Genomic DNA, 25,101 nt, shown 5'->3' on the forward strand with positions numbered 1-25,101 from the left:
CCAGAACCACCTAAGCATGCAACTCTGTATTTATCAGTCACCTCCCTCCACCACTGGGATTGTCTGGGGTATTATTGTGTGCATGTTTTCCTTTACTGTTCATGGCAAGGGTTTTAGCCCTTTTCACTAACCAAGCAGGTATGTGGTTATAAGTTACAAGGAAAGGGGCAAGATATATTCTGTAAATGAAGTTCAGAACAAACGAAAACTTGTGCCGTAAATAACCAAATTAGTCATTGTGTTTCTATACATCTAAATGGGAAGTTGCACACTTTCCCCCTCTGAATCAGTTGGACACTGACCAAAACTGCATGCGACTGCATCAATGTCAATGTTCAATGTCAGCACAGCATACACAATGTAACTATTGATAGGGATATTCTGACTGTCCAGGTCACAACTGCATTTGATTCATTGCTGGGATAAGTTGTCATACAAGTGAAATTCAAATGCCTTGGAACAGATTTAATATCAGCATCATTACACATGGTAATTAATTCAAGCTGTGCTGGTATAATATGGTTACAGACTAGGAAGAATCTGAAGGTAATAATGACTTTTGCCAGAGACAAACAGCACCTAAACATCCACTTTGAAAGATAATTCTTCTATGTCATAACCAAATTAAAATATAACCATGACATTTCAAAATGTAATATAAGTAAGTTGCATAAACTTCTTTGGGCACTTCACTCTCCCACCTACCATTGAAGAATCTGGGCTCTGTTTCACAAAGCTAACACAGCCTATGACCGTCATAGCCTAAGTTACAGTAAAAGAGGTATGACAGCCGTAGCACTATAAGTTTGTGACACTGGGCCCTGTACATTACCAACAGTGATGGTCAAAGGGAACCCACTTTACGGTTGCACTTCAAACAGTCTACATGCAGATAACTGGCTCAGTTCAGGGTGGTGAAATGGCCTAAGATTGTGCTTATGGTGCAAAAAACAAGTGATGACAGTTATCTCATGCTGTTGTGTGCATGCAGACACAAACTGACAGAAACTGTTAAAGACACTGTGAAGCATTAGTACAATATTGGACACTGGTATACAGCATGCTGTTATGGATGTCCATTCAACTGATAAATGCCATACCAGCAAACCTGAAGCATCTATAATCAGTTGTGTGATTTGTTTGCAGAAGACCATGCTATCAATATCAGCTGTATTTGGCCTTTTGATGATTATGAAAACCTGCTTTGAATGTCATGACTTGCTATACCTGACTTGCTGCCTATCATTGTCAGATACTTGCTATCTTATGGGACTCAATCCAGCTTGTCTACATACATAAATACAAGATAGCTCACTTGACACAACATGGCATACACAAGAAATCTGAAACAATATAATCCAGTTTGATGGATATTCCTTATATATATATACACAGGACACAATTTTACATGTCCTGACTGACCTCCAAAATACACAAGAAATCAGACACAAGATGATGTCGTTGGAATGACCTTCCTTTATCAGACACAAGACATGTCTTACTCAGTCTTACACTTCTTGACTGGCCTCCAAAATTCACAAGAGATCTGCCACAAGATAATGTTGTTGCAATGACCTTCCTTAATCAGGCACAAGACAAAAATGTGTTTTGACCTGCCACCTTCATACACAAGAGGTCCTGACACGATACAACAAGTGTTCACTTCCTACCTTCTTTCGAGTCTGCCTCCTTCTTGTCTTCCCCAACCCCGAGCTGCTCCATCTCCTTTCTGATGTCCTCCTCACTCAACTCATCAGCATTGAAAGCATCACTAACAAACTCATTGTCGGCAGGGGGACTCTCTGGAGGGAGCTCCTCCACCTTCTCTGCAGCCTCCACTGGAACTGTCTTTGGGGAGCTGGAGTCTGAAACAGAAAAACATACTTTCATAATGACAGCACAGACAGCTAAATATATAGCCTAAGATACAACTGATCCTATCTATTTTACGAGAAATGCTGAAATTAATGAACTGTCTTTGGGATGCTTGAGTCTGGAAGAAGACAGATGCTTTCATAATGACAGCTAAGATGGCTGATTACATAGCCTTGGATTTCACTGATCTAAGTTTGTTTTAGGTTTATTAAGAAATGCTCAATTCATGTCCATTTTATTGGCAAAATGAACACAACTGATCAGTTCATTTTAATAATAAAGTATGTGATACAGTTGTGTTTCTTGGGTAAGCCACAAATTACTTTCAACCCCAAAACATATGTCACAATCTAACTAACCGAGTTTTAGAAACATATCTTCATCTCGTCCAAACCAAGTTCAAATAAAAATTCCGTCGAGGACATGCATGAGGCTGACTTTTTCAGGAATAATTTAACATGTATTACATATACTAGTATATACTAGTATGTATATGTAACCACTGGCAGAAGGTTCGGGAAATGTGCATGCAAGGTCTTGAAAAACGTTTTGGGTGATTTTTAAGTCCTGGTACATATATTGGCTGAAACCTATGCAGAGAATCCCCTAAAGTTCATGAAGATGACACAAGATTTTGAGGTCCTAGGCATATTACCAGTGACTGAATACCTGAAACTAAACATCTGGGGATTCATTACAACCCAAATTCCTAATTCCAAAAAAACAAATTCCAAAAAGAACACAAAAATTCCAAAGTAGTAATAGGAATATCTGCAAGCAATATTAATCCTGAAAAAATGATGTGCTGTATGAAACACATTTATGTCAGCAGATGTGAAGTCTACATCAATATATGAGGGAGGGTGAGTGACTTCAGTTTACCAGCTTGTTCTTGCAATATTCAAGCAACATTACGACAAGGGACACCAAAAATAGGCTTATGTGAGGGAATTGTGGGAAATCAAACCTGCATCTTTGGAGTGACGAGGCCATGCAACCACTCTCATCAATATGAGAAGATAATCTAAGCTGTGAACAGGGTCACTATCAACCTTACACTCATAAAGCAGTACTTGCAGGGGGTGGGAGGAGGGGACCAATAAATAACATCACGTAAAACTGGTACTGATGTACATATCCAACAACAGGCAGATACACAGACCAAAGACCAGCCAATTTATGACATACACCACATGCTTAAACCATCATCAACACCCACACAAGACTTTCACATCAGATCATTTATCACTTTCTGAAAATTAACATGGCCAAAATGTACCATAATTTCAAACATCAGAAGAAGGTTGTGAAAGAAATGCAAGGAAGATAGAACTGACACAAGTTCATCTAAATGACTGCATTGGCCCAGCTCTCAAACCTGGAAATACATACAAGCAGCATTTTCACAATGCCCTGTAAAATCACATTTGTACACCAGAAATTAGGTTAACCATGCTACATTAAATTGGACAGAGCCAGGACCCAAAAAATCAAGTTGAAAGCCAGCAATGTCAGCTATCTTGTACCTTGCTGGATTTCATCAGGTTATTTTGATTTTCTGTCTGCACTGTCTAGACGCCTGGCTAAACTGGCCTGCATCAGCCAGACAGATCTTGTTACTAGCTGAAAGTTGGCCGATTACCCCGCATTCATTATGCATGCAATCATTAGCTTCTTGCAACTTTATAAAAGTAAGAGTGACTGCTTGACTGCTTAATAGCCATAAACAATTTTCATTCTACGGATTACTGAACCGATGTGAATATTCAAAGAATGTGTGATGGTGAAAAAGCAGGATATTCTTTAAAGATTTCTTTTCAGGAATCTGGAGTAGGAAGAGCCAGTTCATGATGCATAAGGGATAAATATCATTGATCACTTCATCACAATTTTGACTCCAATAATTCAAGGATTGAAATTAGTCAGAGAGAGACGGTTTGTGAGTGTCTATTAGTCATTGCAGAGATATTTATAAAGATCTTCTAAATTGTGGAGATCAAGCCCAAGGCCTGCTGAATGGCAAGCAAACACACTGACCAGTGTCCTACAGGAAGAGAGTTGAAATCTGTGAGTTGGTTACATAATACAGCATACTTTGAGTAAGACACAAGTATAATGATGACATGCCAGCTAGATGCAGGAGGAAAGTAGTGCAGGTTTAAGATGTTTAACATTACAGTGACACCGAAACAAGTTTGCTGCTGAGGAACATAATTAGAAGGGACTGGGATTCAAGTGACAGGACTAGGGATTCAAGTGACAGAATTGGGATTCAAGTGACAGGACTGAGATTTAAGTGACAGGACTGGCGTTCATGTGACAGGACTGGGATTCAAGTGACAGGACTGAGATTCAAACGGGGATTCAACACGATGAACTGGGGGAACTGGGATTCAACAATCAGTACTAGGGATTCAACAATCAACAGTCAAACTTGGGATTCAACTGGCAAAACAGAGTTTCAGTTTGAGGAACTGGGATTCAATTGAGGGAACTGATATCCAACAGGTTTCTCAAATGCCGAGTTAACTCAATGATGCGCAGTTAATTAAGGCACCACAGACGATCTGGGACCAGATCACTGATTATTTGCAGTGATGGCGTAGCAGAACTTTGGAATATGTTGCTTATTATACTAGTGATTTCCTTTGTTTGAAGCGATACTCAGTTATTCACATTTTCATGATCAGTGTGAGCTTTAATTGTAGGATGCGTTGCAAACAACCAATCGCTTGCAAGTGATGTACAGCGATTCACCTCACAACAGAGAACTAACTTTCAGCCGCCTGCAATCGCAGCAATCATTGGATGAGGTCGCTTCATTCTAAAACCAAAATGGTGGCTTTGGAAAATTTGAACTTGAAGGCTGAACGAAAGTGTTCGGCTGCCAAATTGGCAAAAAAAACCCTAAACAGCTTACATCCCAGCATCCTAAGTTTGTTCCACAGGTTCAATGTAGTCATCAACAATCATAAATTCATCATTCATCATTGAGACTCTCCTAATACGCTCGTTATTAGTGCCAGACGAAAGTGCAAAAGTGAAAGAGCGATAAATGCTTGAAGATGTTGCAAGCATAAGAGATTCATTTGCTTATTCTAAGCGATTTTCGGCTTGCAACGCACCCCTAGTTGTTATCAACATGACCACCCAATCCCTTCAGCTCCTTCTCATGAAGCATGGTCCTCAGTTCGTAGGCTTGCGATGAAATAGTTGTCATAAAATACTCATAAACACCTTTCACATGCTTCTCCTCTTTCTTCAGTTTCAAATTACTCGATGACAATTACTATTACGGGTAAAGTGTAATTGCCTTAATGCCAATTTGCCAGATATTTGCTGATTTTAAATCTGCAAATCTTTCTAAAACACGAAAACCAGGATTCTGGATAAATGAGGACAACTGCAACAACGTATCTATCAGAAGAAATTAAAAAATAGAAACCGTGTGTAAATAGAACTGTAAACCTTTAAAGAATAAACACACATATCAATGAAATCTTTTAAACAACAAGTATACATTTTACCATGACCTCAGTAAATACTGGACTGTGATTGGTTAATCAAAGTCATCCATAGGTATATAATCACGTTATATACCTCTGATTTTCCAACACATTAAGCATTTGTATAAAATCTGAATAACATGGTAATGGTAGAATACAGATAAACGTATTGTGTTGGAAAATCAGCGGTATATAAAAAAAATGTAATAGCTCTAAATTTTGTATTTGAAACCTCACGCTACAAAAATAAAATAGCTCTAAATTTTGTATTTAAAACCTCACGCTACGCGTTCGGTCTTAAATCAAATTTAGAGCTATTAAAAGTTCACTATATACCTCTGATTTCCCAACACAGTATGTTTATCTCATAATTATCAAATAATAAAAAGAACACATATATATATATATAATAAGTTTGAATTGTAAAGTACATAATGATACAAGTTAATGTTATAGATATGTATCAAATTGCAGTATATATTAGAAAACACTGTGTTTCATCATCTGTGAAGAAAAATCCCAGATGACCGACTGTCCATCGATCCCAGTGAAATCTCGTGACTGAGAGACAATATGAACATTGATTAATTCCAAGTTTAGTTCAGGTACTGTGTAACATACTGCTGCCCTACTTTCAGCTGTGTGGTGGCCATGTGTGTGTTGTGGGCTGATACGTTATTAAAATATACACTGACATGGATATGTGGTAAGTGTGTTTGCGCTTTGTGAGAGATACACACACACACACACAGACACACACACACAGACACACACACAGACACACAGACACACAGACACACACACACATGAATGTGTGTGTGTTACAAGCAAGTGCTTGCTCCAGATACTCCTCCCATCGGGATACTCATTAACCTGTAGGGAGGGGATAAAGAAACACTTTAGTCATTCAGTTCATCATCTCCTGGCCCTGTTGTCCTTTCTCCTTCTGAAAGTGTAAGAGGGAGTACAAGAAAGCCATTAAATACTCTGTTATTCATCAGGGTTTCATTTCTATTGAGATAATGACAAGAGTTTTTGCATAACTTTATTTAGTTTCTTGGCATAACTTCCAACATTCCTTACATCATCTATCCAAGTGAAGTGAGTGAGTGAGTGAGTATAGTTATCACTCCACTTTAAGCAATATCCCAGCTCTTACAGCAATATTCCAGCAATATCTAGGAAGTGGGGGTGGACACCAGAAAAAGGGTTGAAATATATGGTGAATCGAACCAGATCTCTGTCATGACAAGTGAGGCAGGGAGTGATTTTATGCTGTTTTGATTATATCCACATTTGGTTTCTGGCTTCATGTGCATTTAAAGGACCAAACCGCCTTCTACCAAACACAAACAGTTACATTAAAACATTCCTAAGGAGTGAGTAAACCTGCTCCATCTTCATTTTCATAAAATTGAACAAACTGCTGCAGTTTCGTGCTAACAAATAATATACAACCATCATGTTTCACCCATCCTGACAAAAACACATGCCACCATTTACCTATCCAGATACTACAAATATTTACATCAATTTATACCCAGAGGCATCACTGAAGCTAACCTAACACCACTCAGAGTATTATGTTCCAAAAAAATCCAGTCCAAAATCTAAAATTAAGTTGCACATGTGCAGCTGAGACAACATTAGGCAGCTTTCACACCACAACTGCAACATATCCTACAGCGTAACATATTTCATAATGTCAACCGAAACCAGATACAGCTGTCACTTTGGGTCAAGGCTACTGGAACAACTCAACATGGATGTAAGTTAATGAATGCAAGGTAGAAGGTCACCGATATGAGCTGACTTTTGGTGTATCTATGCAAGGAAAACCACACTTGAGATTCTTTAGTTGCCGAAGTTAGATTGTCAAAATACTGTGTCCCATATTTGGTTCATTTCAAATTTCCAACTGAGCTTGAGTTGGCCAACATTTGTATTATTTCTAGTTAAAGCAGAAGTTTTAATGGTGGTTGATAATGTGAGTATGAGGTTTCACTGGTTTTGTACTCATTAACTGTTCTTTCAAATAACGCACTGAATAAAGAGAAATATATTTTCATCCATGAAAAAAAGATCAAAACCTTTTCATTTGAAAAATATGTTTTGGTGGAAAGGAGTATACTTTTGTATTCTTTTATCTATCAATGACAAAAATGTAAACATTTGCATTTGTAAATATGCTTTGTTTGTCAGTTTACTCCCATATCAGGACCTCAGATTGCAAAGCAGGAGCAACTTGACCATCAAAGTACAGGACCAAAGCAATATTCCAGCTTTATCAGTGATTGAATGATTATGACTATGCCACTTACAGCATTTTGGCAATATCATGGCAGCTAAGGAACACCAGAAATGGACCTCACACACTGTACCATTGTGAGAATCATCCAAGGTCTTCAGCTTGACAAGCAGACACTTTAACCACAAGACTACCTGACCACCCCCTGGTATATCAGGCTTATGTAAATAATCAAGTGTGGACCAGATAATCCAGTGACTGATATCACAATTGGGATATAATGACACATTTCCACCAAGTTAGCAAGCCTGACAAACCGATCCTGTTAGTTGCTTCTTACAAGCACGGGTTGCTGAACATGAAATCTGACTGGTGTTCCTAGGTAAATGATAACTGGGACAGGTAAAAACCTAATCGTGTCTGCGACCAGTGAAGCATGGCTAATATTTTGTAAGAGCAATCTGAAAAACATACAGAACTGAACAACTCCGTCCTCCCGGGCACAAGTAAACAAGTAAATACCTGTGCTATAATGAGGCCATTCATAACACAGATACCTTTGTGATGACATCCTTGACAGTGCCACATTTTGCATATTCAGCAGTTTCTTTTTATTCAGCCATACACATAGTCAGATGGGCTCTCTGATGCTTCCATGCCCAAGTGAAATCAGCGGTGTGTGACAACTTTAAAACTTTATACAGTAGGTGTTTGTGTTTAGAGAAATCTGGATGAATACTTGGACGACAATGCACTGTAAGGAATTTGTTCTGCTGTTTTGCAACATCCAACAATGAAGCTCTATGAGTGAGTTGGTTCATACACCTCTTTCAGCAATATTCATGCACTATGAAGACGATGAACACAAGAAATGGGATTCCTCTGTAGTACCTTAATAATGTGGTAAATCGGACCAATGCCTTTAACCATGAAGTTACCCCAAGTGGGGAACTGAACTCGGGTCTTTGGTGTGATGAGCTAATGCTCTAACCACTTGGCTGCCCTACCCTGCCTCAGGTATGATCAGCAAAGGGTATAGAGGTTGCATGTTTATAAACTATGCATTTAATAATTTCCACTTACACCATAGTGGCCTGTAAATAAATACTGTAAATCATTAAATTTTTGCGAGCATATTTTTGTGAATATTGCAAATGGCTTAAGCTCGCAAAAATATCATGACGCAATTTGCTGGTAGAATGCAATGAATAATCAGCAAACAACCTGTCCTGTCTTCGCTTTATTATTCACCACTTCATATAATTAACAATAGATCTAGACAATACATATATTGAGCAATGACAACAATGACAGGAATGACTAATCACTAGCATTACTCGTACTCATGTGTCACATGTCAAACAATGGATACCTGAACAAAAGTCACTCAATCAGTATGTCCGATACTCCAGACAGGCGCCAAGCACACATTTACACACATTTCTTGGAGACTGTTTGAAAGGCCGAGACCATCCAGCTGGCGTGGATAGCTTTCATGACACTTATCTGGATATCAACAGCTTCGCCGACACTGACTAAACTGGTCCTTCATCAGTGCCAATTTATTAGAGCCATTCCATTTAATCCCTTTGAACTGTTTCAAGCTTATATGGCCTATGCAGCAAGTACTGTTTTTAGGAAAACATCACTGATTGCATACATGCGGAAGTACTACACTAAATGGTGTTCAGGATTAGCGGGCAAACTTTAATATGTGATTGCATTTACTTCAGATAAAACTTTCAGATGCAAGTAAGTGTTGAAACTGTCAAACTAAACTATGTTTTGAAAATTAGGCAAGCCGCAAAAAAATCGTAACGCAAAAACGTCTGTTGGTCGCCACTCGCAAAAATATCATTACGTAAAATTTTCGTGAATTACAGTACATCAAGCCTAGGCCATACAAACCTTGCACAAGTCTAAAGTAGTAATTCAATGTTTAATTGATAATTACTAACAAGAATATAAGCAACAAACTGGGGTCCTGTCTGCCTATCTAGACTTGCCCCTTTAAAGGATATAACAAATGTTTGCCACTAATGTGGCATTGTCCCCTACCGCTAAAGAAGACTGTAATATTAATAACATATTCACTACTTTTTACTTTTTGGTCACAAACAAGATGCATGAAATGACTGGTATCTGCATAATCACCCAATGTAAGCTGTCGACAAAGTTGAAGACACTGGTTGCAATGTTTTATGAGAGATCACATTAACGCAAGTTTGAAAAGTGAACATAGTGTCATGGTCATATTGAAAATAAGATCAAAGTCACCCAAATGATGTCTGTGTAATCCCCAAATGTAGGCTGTCACCAAATTTGAAGACGTTGGGTAAAACAGTGCATGAAATATCAGGTTAACAAAGCTTGAAAAGCGCTCAAAGAATCACTGGTCTCTACCTAATGCCCCAATGTAGGCTGTCACCAAATTTAAAGACATTGGGTACAACAGGTTTATGAGATATTGCGTTAACAAGAGTCATGGTGATATTGAAAATAAGGTCGAGGTCACTCTACTTGACCGGTGTCTGTGTATCCCCTGAATATAGGCTGCCACTAAATTTGAAGACATTGGGTACAACAGTTCATGAGATTTTGCGGTAACAAGAGTTTGAAAAGTGGTCAGAGCTGTGGTGACCTTGAAAATATGGTCAAGGTCACCTAAATCAACTGATGTCTGTGTAATCCTCCAATGTAGGCTGTCACCAAATTTGAAGAGTTTGATGAGTGGGCAAAGAGTCAGGGTGACCTTGAAGATAAGGTCGCGCTAACAAGAATCATGACATACGTTCGGATGCACAGATGCTGCTGAATACATAGACCCCCAGTTCTGCCTTGTGGTTGGGGACAATTACTATGCATGCATGGGCTTACCACTCTGTACAGCCTTGAAGCAAGGCTAGGGCTTTACACACTTAACTCACTGCATGTTCCGTTAGTGCCACAAACACCCACTGCATTGCTATCATGGAAGATTACCAATACAAGGTCAGGTGAACAAGGCCATCGCAATATGTACCACATCACTCTGTCCTAGTTGTAACAAGAGCTAATGGTCTAACAAACAGTGTATAGATATTTGAGATCTAACATAGTGATAACAACTAATGGGGCTTAAATCCACAAAGCAAAGGCTTATGGACATAAATGTTTAACACAAGGTGATACTCCAATTATATGACAGCCCTTTGAAAAACTGAGAAGCAGGCAAACCAGTGCCAGATTTCATATCACAAAGATAAAGAACATTTTGGCCTTGATTACCCTTAAAACAAGGTAGACAGGTAGTGTAGGCAAGTCTTTCTAATAATGAGAGAGCGAGTGAGTTTGGTTTTACGCTGCTTTTAGTGAGTGAGAGTCAAGTTAGTCTTATGCAACACTCAGCAAAATTCCAACTAAATGACAGCACTCTGTAAATAACCCAGTCTGGACCAGACAATTCAGTGATTAACATCATGAGCATCAATCAATGCAGCTGGGCTGCACATAAGTAATATTCCAATGACATTACTGACACACAATCTACCACATTATTTCATACTGAACTGCGATACTAATACTGCATACTAACAGCATAGGATCTATATTTTGAATATTCCTACATTTTGTCACAGAACCATTGACAAAAACTGACTGTGAACATCACAAATATATGTAGGTCACGTAATCCAAACATACTTTCAAGCCAGAAGATCAAATGAGGTATACCTGGCCCGTTTGAGCAACAAAGCCCTTATAGTACTGTTATGTACTGTTATGATGCACGGCTGTGATGGATAAAAAAATGCAAGATTATTCCATGACTTTCCTAAGATCTCATCCATTCTTTTTAAATTCCATGTTTCTTCCAAAACTGGAAAATGGGGAGTGAAATTTCCAGGTTTTCCATGTCTTGTGGGAACCCTGTCATAGTTATGGACCTGAGAAATGAGCTTCACACATCATGGTCATGTAGGGAATCGAACCTGAGCAAAGCCTTAACCACAAAGCCACCCAATAACCCCAAATATATGCACACAGTGTGATAGTTTAAACAGTGCAAAATGAAAATAAAGTCATACAGACAGTGTACATCCTGACAACAAGCAAAACAGGTAGACAGTGTCTAAAGTGTGGCAAGCCATTCCCTTAACACAAATTCTGTGCGTCAACGACAATGGAATGCGGGAAATATTTCACATTAATTTCCTCACATCTATTTCAGGATAAATTCTCATAAACAAAATATTGAAATACATTAATCATTAAACTACCATTACTGTGGTTACAGCTACTATGTACATAAGTACTAGTGTGTGGTAAAGTCACTGGCAGTTGCCTGCATGTGTTCACGTATAACTTGTTTACTCACATTCCCAGACTTTAACCCTGAAAAGCAATGATTGTAGTAACACTATACATGTTATACACACTTAAATCAATTGTGGTCAATATCAGGGTATATTAATGTTGTATCATGATTTGTGAGTAGAAATACACTTGTTATACACTGGAAGCAGACTGAGTATAAGACACATTGATTAAACATTGGACTAAAACTGTATGGATGAGCAGGTTGCTTTTTAACTATGTGTTTATTTGTTGCTTCAGTATTAGAGTTTCCAACATGCAACTGAGTAACAGTTGTTTCCAAATAATTGAATTTGAACAAGATGAGGTGAGGTGAGGTGAGGTAAGGTGAGGTGAGGTGAGGTGAGGTGAGGTGAAATGGTGTTTAATGCATACTTAAGAATACAGTAAAATACTTTTATGACGAACTACAAGGGACCACTGAAATTAGTTCATTATATCCGTAGTTTGCTATTCGCGAAAATCCATTGAAAGAACAGTAAAACACACAATACAGTACAACACATTCCTACTCAGTTTATTCGGACATTCATTCGTATTACGTTCTTTTCACTACAAAGTCAGTAATCTTACACAGGTCACTCGTAACTATGCACCCGTCATTGAATATATCGTATTTTAAAAGTCTCACGAGTATCAAAAGCTTCTGTCCACATTTCTGATGTGTGTTGGAGGCATATACACGGGCCTTTTGATGGGATGCACTTGTCATTTTCTATTAAATCGCCAAAGACCGAGTTGCTGTGCCGAAAGTATACAAAACCAGGTCGTCAGAGATGGGCTTTACAGCCTCCGGCAATCTGACTGGTTAATAATGCAAACTACAACTTCACATGGGTGTAAAAACTGAAGTGTGTTTTGACGTCTATATGATATCATATAGTGGTTTATTCGGGACTTTTAAAACAGTTCGCTATAACCGTAAGTTCGTTATATCCGTGTTCATTATAAAAGTATTCTACTGTATGTCACCCATATGCATGTGTGCGTATGTTGAGGCTGCCTGTACTACACAAGTCTCAAGCTGGTTTTATCATAGCTCACTGAGATGCCATGCCGCAGTTAAGCATGAATACCACCGAGACACATTATACTGACTTTGAACTGAGTAGTTCTTATTGTACAAATCACTGCCAAGCACCAGACAGAGACGACCAACAACCATATTTTAACATGTTATGGTATGACACAGTTGGGGATGGAACCACCAGCCCTCCGATCTCAGTGCAGACTCTATAAGAACTACACCACAGGGCAGATTTGAACCAGACGACCTTATATTTAATTTAGTGAGCAATGTTCCTTGACACAGGGAAGTGATGACAATCTTTCAATGATCACCTGATCCATTTTTTCTTACTTTTATAACTTTTTCTATTTCGTCCAATTGGAGGGTTCGAACCATCCTCACGAAAACTGTACCCGCATATATGCCTTAAGAAATCTGCTAATAATGTTCAAGCACAAAAAGGTTTATCCTGGCCATTAGGCCATTAGGCCACCTCACAAAACAGCATGTGGTGAGTCACTGCTACTTGAGATAATTAATCATAAAATACCACATATCAAGTAAACATGAACATTAATCATAAAGATTCACACATTACGTAAACATTAACATGTCTCCCACTTAACATCACACCCCAGCATAAATCCCATGTCTGGATTCCCAAAATGGCCGCTACTGAAAACAGATTGAACCAGTTTACCAATTAAGGCACAGCGAAGTTCCCATGCCCTACCTGACATGAACCATGCAGGTAAGTTGATTAAAAATAATGTTTGTTTAATGGGTCAGTCAAAATAGACAAATTGATAAGGATCCTGTGTACATTAGTACTCTTCAACAATCTGTTTTTGTTTTTTAGCTGGTCAAACAAACCTTTCAACGACACAGCCTTGAACTGCTAAAAATATTACAGCCCCGAGCAGCCTGTGCCAAAATACCTTGAGTCTACTTGCCCAAGCCGGTCTATTGGCATAATTTCAATGCATATTAATATTAACACATGGACTATTAGTAGCAGAGCTAATAGGCAAAACAACATTTTTGTAGACGAGTTCCAGAACTACAATAGATAAAACATGAAGGTTGCATTCCGCAAGTGGACCACCTCAGGCAATCAATAGACCTTATATATAGACATGAGCACCTTTACTTCAATTCTGATAGCTTGAAACTCAACACAAGCAATTTAAAACTTCAAGGCCATGGTGGTATAACTTGTAGACCAGGCAATCAATTACTTGAACCAGTCTATAAAGCTGCATTCTGCTCACAGCAGAACATGTTTCGCTGCTCTGACAAAACATAGATACTCTCGCAGCAGGACATTGATTATCACTCAGGTCAGGACAGACAGCCATTGTCATGTCTGGCATGCTGCCAACAATGCAGGGGGTTTCAGGTTTTTCTTGTTCGTATAGCAATCATGCAGAACCGGTGTTGAGAAACCACTCGACAGGAAATGAAATGGTATCATGCAATCACAACATTAGCTCTATTGAAGGCCTGATTCGTATTCAGCCACATAAATTAACTCACATTTCCTCCAATCAGGAAGCGGTGTATTCATCAACACAGAAAACTGGTTCGATAGTGGGTGACTGTAGACTTGCCTCTGGCTCCAACATAATATTGGCATAATTTGCTTGCATGCGTGGTGCAATGGATGGAATATTTTATATTCGGGAGGGGCATAGGGCCTGTATTTTGTATGGACAGTATGGTATAGTGACAGGAACTTTAAGTAAATGTATCTCTTTCAATAGGTTTCTTACAACATGTATTTTATTGTGGCAGACAATTCGATTTTAACAGTAAAACATAAATATTTTAAGTATTTTCTAAGACAATACACATTTTGAAAGACAAGACAACCTAGAATAACGAGTTAGTCCTTGGGATATTAAAAGTAACTATAAGGGTTCAAGCTTTTATAGAGATAAAGGTAAACTCCCTCATGGTACAACAGAACTAGCACACAATTCACTCAACACATTTAACTTATATTTACATGACAACACATCCATTCACAAATTCAAAGTCAATCTCCTAATAGTGAGTGAGTGGGTGGGTGGGTGAGTGAGTGAGTGGGTGAGTGGGTGGGTGAGGTCTTATGTAGCTTTTTGCAATGTTCCAGCAATATCACAGCAGGGGACAACAGAAATGGGCTTCACCCATTGTACCCATATGGGAATTGACCCTGGGTCTTCGTTGTGATGAGCCAACGCTCAGGGGGGCAATGGAGCAGCATTCGATGCATATGTACATCACACACAATCACTTCACTGTATATAGTCTTGCCTACTGGTTGAGCAATGACATATAAATAAGCTATGAAGGACAACCTAAAATGGGAAGTTGGGGTAAGAGGGCAGGAGGGACTCCTTTGAGACTGGTGGTAGGGCTGGAACAAATCCACAACGAGACAAATACAATACATATTGTGAATATTGGGTAATGAATACAAGTATTGCAAATATGCCACAACAAGTCAGCAGTTGATGTGCTATTCGATATAATCAGTGAAACAATAACACAATCATTATTTGTCATGTTTTGGCCATGATGGCAATGCTCACTATTGGCAAAACCAAACGTGCTGGCTCGTATCCTCCCTGGCTTGGCTATATTCCATTTTGCTCATTTTGATACATAACACACAAACTCAAACAAAAACACTCCTTTTTTGAATAGCTACAAATATTTGATCCCAATGATCTGAAACAGGAATTGAATTCAAGTGGGGTTACAGTTCAGTTCAATGAATATATGAGTGAAGTGTAACAGCATGAGTCTGAAGGGATTATTGAGTAAAGTAGGTGAGTGAGCTGGATTTTATGTACCAATATTTCAGGAATATCACAGGGGAGACACCAAAAATGGGCTTCACACACTGAGCCGAAGTGGGAAATCGAACTTGGGTCTGTTGTAAGTGAGAGAAGCAAATACTTTAACCACTAGGCTACCCCACAGCCTCTCATTGGTTTGAAAGACAGAACAGGCTTCAGACATTGTACTCATGCTGTGAATCGACCTGGTGATGAGTGACACTTTAACCACTAGGCTACCCCACCGCCCCTGGTTACAACAGGGACCATAGACCACATATCAATGGATCCACAGAAGATTTTAAGTAACAATGGCAACATACACTTAAGAACTGTAGTGAGTGGGTTAGTATGATTTTACGCCACTTCCAGCAACAATAATCCAGCAAAATCATGGTGGGAGGAAACTAGAAATGAACTTCACACAATGTACCCAAATGGCGAATCAAACCAGGACCTTGCGTGTGAGGAGTGAGTGTTTTAACCACTGCCCATTGCCAAACTGTAACTAACCTAATGATTCAAACAGACATACTATTTGCCACCCAGCAAGACTGTTCATGTCATGTCTGTCTGCATGTATGTGATGCAAGATTTTGTGTCCAGTAAAACCTGAGTGGCAATATCTTCGGTCTTGCCATGCAGTGTCAGACAGATAGCTGTACATGATGCTCTCACTGGGACACAAGACACACTGACTACAGTACTGTATACACAGAGAAGATTTTGTTGAAATTTCTGAACACATCTCTTTTCAGCCTTATGGGTTTTCTATACTTTTTCAGGAAAGAACAAATTTTAGTATCTTGGTGGTTAAGTCCTATACAGAATTAGAACGCCACTCAGAGTAAGAGGCACCAAATTCCCAACACACAACCCAAGTACAATGCCATGGTGCTAGAAACCAGCGATCACAGTCCGAATGAATCCTGCATTCAAATCCACAACCATAGGATACTGGTTTGTCTAAGGGAGGGAAATCTGCATGGCAAACTGTGGAGCATCAGATATGTGGGGCACCCATGCCCCTAAACTAAATATGACAGCATAATTCAGTTATCTCTGACACATCATCTGACCATTTGGTAGTAACTAATCAATCATTGTCATCGGGTCAACCACGATTGTCCCAAAACAAGATCCATCGTCCTTAATTCCTGAACATCTTGTAATCACTCTCAAGGACAGAGACAGACAATACAAGATTAAATATACTCATTGATTCAAAGACCTGAACTAAGTCTACCATACTCTATCAAAAAGCGATACAACAAGGTTTCTATCCTCACAGAGATCGTCGATATGGTCCATGACAAATACATGCATAAAAACTTGCATCTGTGTATTGCTTTCAGGTCCAAGAAGAATACTACACTTTTTTGCAAATCCTCTGCCTTGCTTAACTTAGCTTCAGTATTTCACCATCCTTAGGGAAAATGCTAATCACTGTCAAGTAAGCTTGATGAAGGACCCAACCGTTACACCTGATGCATTGCCGACTGTCACAGAGATAGCTACCATACATCACTCTTGGTTATTGTAATACCACTGAGAAAACTAGTGTAGTTATTATTGATTTCAATGTTTTCCATGTTAAATGCCTTTGTAATGCTCTTGATGTAAAAATCATGACTGCAGAAGGTAAAGATCAACATTATGAATTATTTGTGTTTAAAGACGTTGATTTAAAGATCAACAGTATTATATGACTTAATGCCAGGATCAAATCTAATTGATTTTGCAGAATACATCTTTAAGTTAGAGTCTCTATGTAAATAACGAAGCTCTATGTAATAAAGACTATTAGTCTGAGATACTGAAGCCAACAATGATGAAGTGTAGAATTTGAACCTGTCAAAATAGTGGTATGAGTCAGTGAGTGAAGTTAGTTTTATGCCACACTCAGCAATATTATATGGAGCTGTTCTCTGAGTTTGGGTCAGACAATCCTGTGATCAACAGCATGAGCATCTGTCTACGCGTTTAGTAACTGAAGACATCGGTCAACCAAGTTAGCGAACGTTACCAACAGATTCCATTAGTTTACCACCTACAATAAGTATTGGTCACTGAAGATCAATTTTAAGCCAGATCTACAGAGGTCTGTAAACAATATGAACATTTATAAAGAGTTTTGTTTTGTGTCTTGTTTAACACTGCACTCTGGAACTTTCCAGCTATATAGGATGGCAGTCTATAAATGATTCAAATCTGGATGAGACAAACCAGTGATTGACATTATGACACCTATGAAACTAATATTCAATGACATGTATCAACCAAGTCATCCGGCTGAAGCCAACTGCTTGATTCTGAGTTAGGGGTCTTTGTGATTCTCATGAAGTTTCTCTCTTCTCCTAGGAATCAAAGTGGTGACATCACAACAAGAATATTGTGATGAAGTAAGTCACATAGCACTTCATTAAGGAAGGCAAATTCAAAACTTATTCCAGATTGCATGAACCACAACACAAACTTATTAAAAGAACACAACAGACTGGTTGCATTAGCCCAGTGTACCCAGTATTACGTTTCTTAGATAATAGATTGCTTATCAACTACAAACTGATGGACATTCCAGTTAGATGATGTTTCTTGAAAATATTTGGTTCGAAACCATGCAATCTGGTGACTGATATAGTGAACATCTATCTAATTCTGACCAACCATTTCATTAGTCTACATCTTACAAATTACAATAATGGTGGTGGAGAACCAGTTTTGTCTCCTAATACAACACATGATCTCCTGTCACTCAAAGTTCTTCATGGTTAAGCTGTCCATAAGATCTACCAAAACTGTGATAATCTTCTTTTGAAGTATATCATAAGGAGGATTATTTACTTAACAGATTCCACGACTGGTGTTCAAGCACCTTCTAAAACAACCATCATCTCTATCCAAGCCGTACAGTAAGTTGACAGTCACCACACCTGAAGAGGAATTTTCTGAACTATTTTCTGCAACTTAGCCACACAGAAACACATTACATACTGCATGCACATGGGCAATCAAAACTGTCCAGTGGAATAGTCTCCTCTGTCTCCATCCATCTCAAACTATTAAACACACACAGCCATCTGTGTAATTACCATGACAGTATATTTCTGACTGAAGAACATCAACGAAGGTTCTAATTATGTTAGGACTAAAAGCAACTGTCAATAAAAAGCTAAATAATTTTTTAAATACAAACATGCTCAAATGAGCACATTATTTATAATACACAAATAATACACAAACTGAAGAAGCAAAGCTGGTATATTTCTTGTTTGGCATAAACTAGAGTACAATATAGAGAGTTAGTATGGATCATTAAATGAGCAGAGGCTGTTAGTGCTGGCACAAAGTGCTTCTGGGATACGATTAGTAAAATGCTGCTTTCACTTAGTGTGGCAATATTCTGCAAACAACGATGACTCAATTTGAGCTCAATGAAACCCTTTCAGCACTTTCTAGTCTAACTCAAAGGGCAGACAAGGTTAAGTTAAACTTGTATTTGAAAACATTTAGGCAGGGAGTGTTTTGTGGTTTCCTTGTCTGACTTCGTGAAGATGTAATTTTGCTGTTTGGCTTCTTGGTCAATAATACGGTTGCATCTGAGTTTGAGTAAAGTGATAATCGATAGTATACAGCGTTTCTGCTATATAACACTCACTGCTAGATTTGCCATGACATTTACCATTATCAGTCTTCCTTCATCCATGCTGCATATTTCATTGTTTTCAAGACAGGCTTCTAAAACATGTATATGATACTTATCATTTTACATAAGAAATCAGAGCTTCAGCTTACTTTGTATATTCTTTCAAATTCTTTATCTCTTGACCTTTCATCCTTCTTAAATCTGATTCCTATTTCTAAATCGGATCTTTTTGATTACTTCTTTCTAGGTAAAAATAAAATCAAATCATCTCTGTGGGTTGAAGTTACAATACTAATCAACTGTATTAGATGTTCCAAACAAGCTTTCTGAGAAACGTAAAAGTCAGTGCAAATGATTCATATTTGTCTTTTATTCAAGTAAAATATGTTGATATTTATTTGCAAAGTTCTGAACATGCTAAAGTGTATATTACAAACTGATAAAACACTACAGCTTGAGTGAAATGAGAGTGATTTACGCTTCCCAAATATAATCATCAGTGGAGCAAATGAGCTTAACACTGCGCCTAATCTCCATAAAGTTGGTACCAGGGAAGATCTAGGTAACTGGTCTTAGCAACCCATGCTTGTCATAAGAGGAGACTTAAGGGATCAGGTGGTCAGGCATGCTGACTTGGTTGGAATTTTTCATTATATCAAACTTGCACTGATTGATGCAGATGCGGTAGATCACTGGATTGTCTGGTCCCAACTTGATCATTTCCAGTACGCTGTCATATAGCTGGAATATTGCTGAGTGTGGCGTAAAACTAAACTTACTCACCCTAACAACCAGCTTGGGTTTCTGAGGAACACTCAAGGAGCACAGACAAGTCTTTAGACACAATTGTTTAAGTTTCTGTGATGTTCCATACTTTTTGAAATTTTAATCCAACCTAACAAATGTAAAATGTCTATATTAATTTATAAATAAACATTACAAATAGAGATGTTTACCAAGATAGATATTCAGGCATTACTAGTGTGAGTCCTGCTGGCAAAACAGCCATAAATTTAATTTTCTATTTATACAGTCTCACAAAGGACATTGACAATTTCTTTAATACTTTGTAAGCCACCATTATGGAAACCATTTATTGGCGAATATCCTGTCTAAAAAATCACTGTTCCTAAATCAATACTACTGTCTATTTCTACTGCTTCTAAATTCATCATGAAGTGTCTGTTGTATGCTAAATATGGCAGCATATTGCCACACAAGTACATAATTACTCTGCGATGCAAAAGAAAGTCCCCAAGATACCTTCACTGCTGGCTGCGTCTGTCCCTTGTGTAGCTTCTGCAAATAGCAAAACAGTCACATGACCTTCTACTCATGTGGACCAGGCTCACAGCGCTTGGGACCTAGAGATCATTCATGTTACGAAAGGGACATATTCTGTCATTCATCTGATGAAGGGGCAAGAAGTGGTCCAGAAATGTCGTCTTGTAAACATTAAAGGTCACATGCAACGCAAAACACAACTTTGCAGATCCTGATACCTTTCTGTTTGGATTTACAGAAACAAATTATCAGCAAGAATCATCAGAAAATGACTGTGGCCCCCACATAGTTGAAAGGACAAATCATCTGACAGTTACGATGTTTTCTTAGATTAAGTTTGAATCGTATATCCATGGAAGTCATGAAAAATATTAATGCCATATATCTGTAAACAACAAAAGGCACCAATTCAAGATGTGTCTCATATATCTGCCAAGATCTGTAGAAAGATATGACATGGTTTTCGAGTTGTGCTCTGGAAATGAAGCCTATCCCTCCATTTTGAGACTAAGTCAGAACTGTTTCAATGGAAACCAGGAAAAACATAAATGCCCAAACATTGTAAATAGCAAAAGGCACCACTTTGTGGTCTGCCTCAAATATCTGCCAAGTTTTGGTGTAAGATATTCAATACTTTTTGAGTTGTGCTCCAGAAACGAAGCCCGTCCCTCCATTTTGAGACTAAATCAGAATCGTTTCCATGGAAACTGGGAAAATGATAAATAAATAAAATCTGTAAATAGCAAAAGGCACCATTTTGGGGTCTCCTCTACATATCTACCAAGTTTTGCAGAAAGATATTAAGAAGTTTTTGAGTTGTGCTCCGAAAACGAAGTCCATCCCTCCATTCTGAGACTAAGTCTGAAACGTTTCCATGGAAACTCAGAAAAATACTGAATGGTTTTTGAGTTCTGCTCTGGAAATGAAACACACTTCTCATAAAAACCTGTAAATAGCAAAGGATACCACTTTGGAGTCTGTCACACATATCTACCAAGTTTTGCAGAAAAATATTGAACAGTTTTTGAGTTCTGCTCAGGAAAAGAAGCCCACCCCACTATTAGACTAATACCAAAATGTTCCATGGAAAAACAAAAAAAAAAGAGAAAAACAATGAAAATGCCCAAACTCTGTTGATAGCAAAAGGCAGAACAATAGGTTGAGATTATTTATATCTATCAAGTTTGGTCTAAAAATAATGAATAGTTTCCAAGTTATGCTCCGGAAACAAAAAGATTATGGACGGATGGACTGACAGACAGACATACATACATACAGACAGACGAGCCATATAAAGTTGATGAATAACTGAAAATAATGAAAGGACTGTGAAATTGCAGTTCAAACGATTCACTAATGCTGGGGGGAAAAAGTGGTTTCACCAGCTGTGTTACGCTGCGCCAATAGTGTGTGTGCAGTGATTAGGTTTGCGCGGCTTGAACTGGAAAGGCTACTGGTATAAACACAGCAAGTGACATGTGAAAGAATTATCGCAGTTGAAGTTGGAGAACAGAGATGTGTCCTGTGATTACAAGCATCTTGGGTCTCCAGTAAATATACACTGGATCCATACATGCAGATTTGCAAACCAAGTTTTCAAGAGAGTGTAGCATTATAAATACTGATTTAATACTTCAATCACTGACCACATGCATTTAACACATATCAGGCTATACACCATAAACAGCAAATACACTGATTTATGGCTTGTGCACCTGGGTTCTCTCTTTGTCACATTATGTAATTACACACAAAGGCTGCTGTGATACTGGTACACATGACAAGCTATTATATCTGTGGGTTGAAAACAAACTGCATCTATTTTTCCCAGATGACTCAATCGGACAGAAACTGGTGCAAACTCAAATTGTCAGTTTCAAGTTCTGCTTCGTACTTGGATGAATGACAGTTTCCAGCCACGCAGTAGTTCACCATCTCAGTATTTGTTGATTGGATCGAACGGAAACGCAGAGAGCATGACTTCACAAAACCCAACATCTCTATATACATTATTTATGGATAACAACTTCTTCTACTGTATATGATGCAACATTTTGGTATGGATTCTTATGTCATTATCTCTCTTGCATGACAACGGTATATGAATCCATAGTGAAACATTGCATCATATACAATAAAAGTAGATGTCATCCATAAAAAAATCTTATTTCTTATCACTCACTCACTCACTTCTGAAATGCCAATCAAACACATTATCTCTATATACACACAATGAGCTTCTGCGTATCGCCAAATGAACCAGCCAATGAAAAGTCTTCATTACACTTGAGTGTACACCCTCCTGCTCCTACCGGGTTCGGTCTCCCAGGTGCTTCGTTTAGAAGAAGATTATACCCAAGTACAAAATATTGCATTTTAGATTTGCACTTTTGTGTGCTTATAATTCTCTTTATTTCTTTATTCCCAATTCACAATGTATATTATAAGTCATGAATAAGTGATACTTGTGTTTTAATTATTTTTTGGCTTTTTGTTGCATATGACCTTTAAAGATGTAAATCCATGCCATATGCTTTTTAAGTTACCCCCCAAATGTCAATCAAGCATCTGTGTATTACTATGTTCTGAATATTTGACAATACCATTTCACCTTCTTTCATCACTGTACTTTCCTTGACTTCGAGATCTTTATTTGCATGATGATGTTTGCCACCTTTTAAATATCAAAGACGAGGTGATATCACTCTTTTTCAGATGTAAATATCAAAGACGAGGTGATATCACTCTTTTTCAGATGTAAATATCACAGAAAAGGTGATATCACTCTTTTTCAGATGTAAATATCAAAGACGAGGTGATATCACTCTTTTTCAGATGTAAATATCACAGAAAAGGTGATATCACTCTTTTTCAGATGCAAATATCAAAGACGAGGTGATATCACTCTTTTTCTGATGTAAATATCACAGAAAAGGTGATATCACTTTTTTTCAGATGTAAATATCAAAGACAAGGTGATATCACTCTTTTTCAGACGTAAATGAAAGAAGCATTCCAGCTTCAGTCAATCAGTTAGCTTTCTACACTAGCTTCACTTTGTTTCCTTACCATTTTCATTGGGAAATTATGACCATATCAACAGGGAATGAGTGAGTTGGTTTTACACAGCTATTAGCAATATTCTAGCAATATCATGCTGTGGGAACACCAGAAATGGGCTTGATACATTGTACCCACGTGGGGAATTGAACCCAGGTCTTTGGATTGATGATAGAAAGCTTCAACCTACCCTACATCACTGTCCCCATATCGACCGTGATATGCCACAGAACACAAATACATATGCCATAGTACAATCTTTTAGCATGTCTATACCATGGTGCCCTGAAACACTGGATCGACAAGATATCCACACCAATAGCCCAGCTTTCTTTCGTAGCATTCAGGATTCAAAAACTATAGATACAGAAATCAGATATTCTTGCCTCACTGCTTCATTCAATCACATTAAGTATTCAAAAGCTCGATGCTCAAAGCTGATTTATCAGAAAGTACATCTGATGTAGTGATGTTTCAAGATCTGCGCCATCAGGGCACAGTGACTCACGATCAGTCAGGTCAAAGTCTCTGATAAAGCAATACTCATTATATAGCTCTTGACATAAACAAATTGGTAAACAAGTCCTTCAGGTACATATCAAGTTATCATACAATTAACATTCTTGCAGGGTGCAAACTGACAAAAGAACATACATAATAACAGCAAGGGACCTTTTATTGCCTAAATGCCACCTGGGCATGTCTACTAAACCAAAATGGTAATACACTTTATAGATGACAGAATAGTTGGGTTATTTGGTATGGATTGTTTTTCAATGAGGTACTCAGCAATATTCCAACTATATTGTCACAGTCTATAAATAATGAAGTTTGAACCAGATAATCCAATAATCAACAGCATGATCACTGATCAACACAACTGGGATATGATGACGTGTCAAGCATGGGTTGTTTAAGACCAATTCTAACTCGGATCTTCACAGGTTGAAAGAACAGACTTATTTACATTTCAACTAGACACTGGGATGCTATTTCATATGGATTAACAAAAACAACATGATTGTATGCATGAAAACATACCTGTCATGAGACATACACTTTTATTATTCATGCAACCCTCTCATGACAAAACTGATAAATGTCAAGCCAAATTTAGCATGCAGATTTTAACCACTTAAAATCACACAAACGGACCTGTTCAGTAAGTTTGCTGGGAAAGGAACTTGCAATTATGGGTTGGCTTCAAAGAGGCTTAACTCCAACCAGGTACCACTCTGGACATGGTCCTTAGAACCTGCATCTCAAGCTGTTTTCTATCTTGTGGCTGGTAGCTC

At 38.2% G+C, this 25,101-nt stretch overlaps 1 protein-coding gene across 5 annotated transcripts in view; it reads right to left on the bottom strand.

Moving 5' to 3' along the window:
• LOC137286396 (synapse-associated protein 1-like) overlaps positions 1-25,101 on the bottom strand; it is a 67,585-nt gene that overhangs the window by 14,692 nt on the left and 27,792 nt on the right. For 4 of the 5 annotated variants that reach the window (XM_067818236.1, XM_067818240.1, XM_067818239.1 and 1 more), the window contains exons 7-8: positions 20,726-20,761; positions 1,671-1,865 (exon numbers count right to left, since the gene is read on the bottom strand). In XM_067818236.1, coding sequence (XP_067674337.1) covers positions 1,671-1,865; positions 20,726-20,761 — 231 coding nt within the window. The remainder of the gene's footprint in view (positions 1-1,670; positions 1,866-20,725; positions 20,762-25,101) is intronic. The other variant, XM_067818237.1, reaches the window with a different exon arrangement.

Source organism: Haliotis asinina, chromosome 6, assembly GCF_037392515.1.
Source record: "Haliotis asinina isolate JCU_RB_2024 chromosome 6, JCU_Hal_asi_v2, whole genome shotgun sequence".
Taxonomy (NCBI): domain Eukaryota; kingdom Metazoa; phylum Mollusca; class Gastropoda; order Lepetellida; family Haliotidae; genus Haliotis; species Haliotis asinina.